This window comes from Idiotropiscis lumnitzeri, chromosome 14, assembly GCF_059441095.1.
Source record: "Idiotropiscis lumnitzeri isolate Australia: NSW breed Sydney's pygmy pipehorse chromosome 14, RoL_Ilum_1.0, whole genome shotgun sequence".
Taxonomy (NCBI): domain Eukaryota; kingdom Metazoa; phylum Chordata; class Actinopteri; order Syngnathiformes; family Syngnathidae; genus Idiotropiscis; species Idiotropiscis lumnitzeri.
Window position 1 is genome coordinate 13,994,178 of NC_142404.1, and position 5,751 is coordinate 13,999,928.

A 5,751-nucleotide genomic window follows, 5' to 3' on the forward strand; every position below is an offset into this window, starting at 1 on the left:
TTCTACAATTACTGTTTGGTGTTTTATTAAGGGTGCGCGTCCCTCATGGTTGGGGTTGGGTTTGGATTTTTTTTTTAAAAGTCGCTCCATGTTCTCTCCTTATTTTTTATAAAATGCCTTTCAAATGTTTTCTGGGGTGGGGGGCATATTACATTAATCAATATATATTTGCTGACTGGAAATGTAATTGCGATGATCAAACAGGAAGTGGCACAAAGCTTCAACCAGCAACACGCAATGAAAGCTTTGAATTCATTCTCTCTCCGTTTCAGTAATTATCTCTCTCCCGTTATAACCTTTCCATTACAATGGAACTCTTTTTTTTGTCTTGCTCTCTGCTTTGCTGCATTCTGTGTTTTCCTCCCCTCCTTCCTCTCCTACTTATCTCTGCTCAACGTCAGATTCACGCTGCACAGTAGATCTCGCTCGAGCAAGGGCCCAGCTCATTAAACGAGCCATTGTTCACAGTCACCGTTTCTGATCATTTCAACCGAGCCCCCCCAAGAGTGAATTAAATGCGGAGCAAAATTGGTCCGCTTTGAGACAAAGCAATTGTTTTCGATGATAAATGTTGCTGTACGAGAGAGAGCCGTAATACATGAATTTCCAAGTTGCTGTTTGCCGGACTAAAATGAACCTTGAACAAGCTGTGATAACAAATGTCTTTTATTTTTGGCGGTTTTAGTCAGAGTGAAGCAGCTCCACATGGTTGCCCATGCACACACAATCACACGTCTTCGGCACAAGGCCAAGATCATAAAGTCACACATGACTTAGTTCCTTTCTCAGTACATGTTTCTTGACATTTTTTTTTTTAAACCACCATCTTCCCACTTTTTTTGCTCCAGCCGCTAACACTAACACAAGCCGTTCGTTCTCTATCCAGTTGCACAAATGCACATGTGCCGTCACAATTCGCTCTGACCATGTTTGATGCCTTGCGGCTTACACAGATTTGTCATAAACTATTACACAACAGTGGGAAGATGCCTACATTTTCTATTTTTATTCAGAGTTTTTTTTTTTTTTGTTATTGTAAATAATATTTTTCATGTCATCACTTCCTGTTCACATGATGTCTTGCTGGTGCTGTGTGGACTCACTGACAACCTGTGAAAGACAGCAGAGATATATTCATATTTTATTTTATTTTTTAACAGGTACATTTTTCTCATAAGAATTTGGTAGACAATTAACAATGCAAAATAAAATAGCGGTAATTTTATAATATTGCTTATTTTATCGCAAAATATCGCCTTTGTCATTTGAGATTATTCAAAGCATCAATTGAACGTCAGACGTATTTCCGAATTTTTTTTTTTTTTTTTTTAGTAAAGCATTTTCAAGGGGACATTCTAAACACTCAAGTTTGATTCTAGAATTCCCAATCAACCTTAAAAAACTGGCTAGTAGACAATTTTAAGATATGATAAAACTGTAGCAAACGTGATCGTTTTACTCAAATCTAGTCATTAACCTCCATCCATACGGTGGAAAAAAAAAAGGAAATGGAACTCTTGAACCTGTCTTCCACATTAGGCACTAGCTCCCTGGCTCACAGAAAACGTTATCAGGATATAAAATGAAGATGTCGCTGGTTCATTTGCAAATGACTTCTAATGGGAGTGCGTTCATGCACGTGTGTTGGCTCCAACCTCTCCATCGCGAGTCTCGATGGTCTTGATGAGAACGGTCTTCTTTGAGTGCATCTCGGAGGGACGCGGAGGCTGCGACTCAGGACTGGTCTCTAGATTGGGACACACACACAGGTACCGTATGGTTTGAATGATTTTGATTAATGACATTTATGACTCTCAGCCCACACACCCGTTATATGAATCAGAGCGCTCTGAGGGTTGGTTATACACACAGTGGGGAGTATGGGTCACTGGAGTTATGTAATGTCCTGAAAATAGCAACCCCCATGTTTGGTAGTGGGTTATAATTAGTCTTTTATCCCTTCCTCTCCAATTTATAATGGTTTTCCTACGGGTATGTTTGTGTGAAGGCTACACAGTTTCGCTTACCTCTAAATCCAATAGAGGAATAGGCACTTTGAAGAGGCATAGTGGTGGTAATCCTGGAAAATAAAACAACACAAAAAATATAATATGTGAGGAAATTATGAATATGAATTAATTATATATATATATATATATATATATATATATATATATATATAAATTATTTATATATATATATATATATATATATATATATATATATATAATTTATTTATTTATTAATTAATTTATTTATTTATTTATTTATTAATAAAACATTGTCAAAATTTGACAATGATGTCATTGACCAATCGGCAAATTATGACAACCAATAACCGATTTTGCATCAAATGCAAATTATCTGCCGATCCGATCCGGCCGATCAGATCCGTGTCGAGTCAAGTGGGGCTTGTACCCAAGTTTACATGAGAATAGCACACCTGCTTTCCTCTCCCTCCAGCAGCTTGCGGTAGGTGGCAATCTCAATATCCAGAGCCATTTTAACGTTGAGCAGGTCCTGGTACTCCCTCAGGTGACGGGCCATATCATCCTGGCAAACAAATGCTGTCGTCAAATAAACGCCTTCCCTACACATTCACGCACTGCGGCCATTACAAATAAAGCCATCTGTGACAAACAGCGGCAGGTGTTGAGTGCGCTGAGTATCACTCAGCAGGGCGCCGTTTTATCGGCGATCTGCAGTTCCCATTTATGCATCAGTTGGACGCTGTTTTATTTAGTTTGCAGATGCAATAAAAAAATACTGACCTTCATCTTGGCAATGTCCTCCTCCAGACCTGCGATAGTGTCCTGGTAACCAGAAGCCTCACGGCCCATGCGGTCCTCAATGTCTCTCATCTGACGCAGCAGAGACTCATTCTACAGGAGTGACGGAGATGTGAGGTTAGCGGCTTTCAATTCATGACAACATATTTTCTTTTAAAATGGAGAAGAGGTGGAGAACTTGAGCGAGGCAAAAATGCTTCGTTCCGTAAGAGAGTTTGATACTCACGGTGCCCTTGAGTGAGTCAATCTCACAAGTATAGGACTGGATCTGGTGTCGGTACTCCATGGTCTCTTGTTTGGCAGAGCGCAGGGCATCGTTGTTTTTATTCACTGCCTGGTTCAGATCGGACACCTTCGAAATGACGGTTGAGTTTTGAGCCAGAATGCCAGATGAAGAGGTTGGGCCACAGTCAAGTGGTGCTTCTCAACGGACTTTTGGTCCGTGATTGTCGTGTCCTACCTTAGACTTGTACCAATCCTCGGCCTCTGAGATATTCTTGGCAGCGATGGCCTCGTACTGCATGCGGATGTCTCTCAGAGCTGCGGTCAGGTCGGGTTTGGACATGTCCATCTGGATCTGCACCTGAGTGTCCTGCATCTGGCTCTGCAGCTCGCGGATTTCCTGTAGAGAAATTTGTTTTCAAAAAGAGGCATTGACAAGACAGTATCAATCCTATTTGGCAAACTGAAATGTTTAGTTTGAACTTATTTTTTAACTCATTTTAAGGCATAGAGTAGTGGTCCCCAACCGCTGGGTTGCGGCCCAATCGTGGTCCATGGGCCACTTTGGACCAGGCCGCGGCAAGCCACACAAAAAAACTTGCAGTACTTCCGATTTATTAATTAATCGAGGCTGAACAATATTTTATTTTCAACCGCCTTCTCGCCATTACATCGGCTTCTTGACGCATATCACGATGCTAATGATCTCAGTCGCATTACGCTAATATTAAACCCACAAGCTATGAATATGCGCAAAAAAACAGACCACGTCCACTTGCAGAGAACAGACAACGATATTAGGCTCATTTAATTAGGCCCAACTGGTACTTTTAAATTGGTAAGTCTTGGTGGCCTTCAGCTGCCCCGAGGACCAACCAAATGCTATAAATAGCTTTGCATCTGTTCACATATCCTACATACATTCCATTTTTTTCCCTCCCCTGCTTAGATATAGACAACAGCTGCTCTTCAAGCAGTCCACAGTTGAGAATTTCTCAAAGGTCAAAGTTGAGGCACCTCTCCATTTGCTTCTTCAAACTGCCCATAATCATGGCGTTCACTGAATGTGAGTTACTGCGAAGTGTAATAAATAGCCTTGGTGTTTATGTGAGACATGTTCCAGCCCCCTGAACTTCACAATGAGCCAGCATCTGATTTAGCCCGTTCACAGTATCTTGGACAGTGGTCAACGGCGACAAAACATAAATTGAGATCTCAGCAAACCTCTTCGTGGATCTTCTTGAGGAAGGCAATCTCCTCTTGCAGACTCTCGATGCGTCTCTCCAGGTCCAACCTGGCCAGAGTGGCATTGTCCACATCCTGAATATCAAATAGGAAGAGAGGGTAATTATAGTGTCGAAAGGGAAATTCAAGTTTGAGATTAGTGGGGGATATTGCAGTAGAATTGATGAACTTAAAAAGAACAAGACAGCAGAAAGAGGGAAAAATTGACATACAGCTCTAAAAGCGGATAGATTGTTCTCAGCTTCTTCCTTCTGGTGAACCTCCTCCTGTAGTCTGCAGTGGAAAGGAAGAAAAAAAACAATGAGACAGATTGATTTCTAGGTTTTTGCGCAACTGTCGACACTGGGTGGTGGGGGTTTCGTTCTTAATTGGTTCCAAATGAAAAAAAAAAATTCTTGTGCGCTCAAAAAAATGAGAGAACAGAAATTGACACATGGCAAGTTTTTATGCCTACGTTTTGTAATGAGTCAAAACCACTGCCCTTGATTCGTAATGTCACACTGAGGACCATCAAGGTTGCGTCGGGCCTTCAACCATCCTCTCACCTACCTGAGTTTCAGTTTCTGAAGGTCATCCGCCAGGTTATCTCTTTCCACCTCCACACGGGCACGTTGGTTGGACAGAGCTTCAATTTGCCTCCTCAGCTCCCTCATTTCATCTTCGTACATGTCAGCCACACGCCCGGGTCCCTCGCGGCCCTTCAGCTTTTCGATCTCCACGGTCAGAGCGGCGTTCTGCTGCTCCAGAAAACGAACTTTCTCAATGTAGCTGGCGAAGCGGTCGTTGAGATGCTGAAGCTCGGCCTTCTCGTTGGTCCTTGTGTTGAGGAAGTCCTGGTTCATGGCGTCGGCCAGGTTGAAGTCAAGTTTCTCGCCGTAGGTGCGCATGGCCGTGGAGGAGCCGAGCCCGGCGCCGCCGGAGGACATCCTGAAGCTGGAATACGAAGGAGCGCCGCTCTTCACCTCATACACTCGAGTCGTATGGGTTGAGGAGCTGCGGCCTCCTCCTCCATGAGTGGAGAAGAGAGAGGACATCGGGGATGAACTGACCCCAGAACCAAAAGTGCGACGGTACGAGGAGCCCGTCTGGGCCGAGGAGGAGTAGGACTTGCTCATGGCTGCTGGTTTGACTTATTCGGTGTGGTGAAGCTGCGTGAGAAGCCGAGACCCAACTGAAGCGCTGGGTTAACTGGAGAGGAACCAAGTGAAGAATCCCCCAGCAGCAAGCGTGGCTATTTGTAGCTTTGCCACACCCACCGTCACCCCGACACCTCCTCCATTTCCGCCCATGACCTCTTTTGTCTTGCTACCACCTGACTCCACCTTATTCAACATTTGGTTTTCTTAACTCGTTTAATCCCAGCCTTTTTCGCGAGAGGAAACACTTCAATCACGGCGCTTTTTTCTGGATTTTGACTGATTTTGCAAGGCCTACCGAATATTGTGTTCTAAAGATATAAAAACGTGGAGCTATGGCGCAAAAAAAAAAAAAAAAA

At 43.2% G+C, this 5,751-nt stretch overlaps 1 protein-coding gene across 1 annotated transcript; it reads right to left on the reverse strand.

Annotated features, from left to right (window-relative positions):
• Window positions 1-734: 734 nt before the first annotated feature.
• desma (desmin a) lies at window positions 735-5,444 on the reverse strand. The gene is made up of 10 exons (XM_088315141.1): window positions 4,806-5,444; window positions 4,469-4,529; window positions 4,236-4,331; window positions 3,250-3,411; window positions 3,016-3,141; window positions 2,772-2,882; window positions 2,444-2,553; window positions 2,028-2,080; window positions 1,656-1,747; window positions 735-1,110 (listed from the first exon to the last, which is right to left on the reverse strand). Exons 1-10 carry the CDS (start codon window positions 5,369-5,371, stop codon window positions 1,069-1,071), a joined length of 1,419 nt encoding a protein of 472 aa, XP_088171267.1. The 5' UTR covers window positions 5,372-5,444; the 3' UTR covers window positions 735-1,068.
• Window positions 5,445-5,751: the final 307 nt, after the last annotated feature.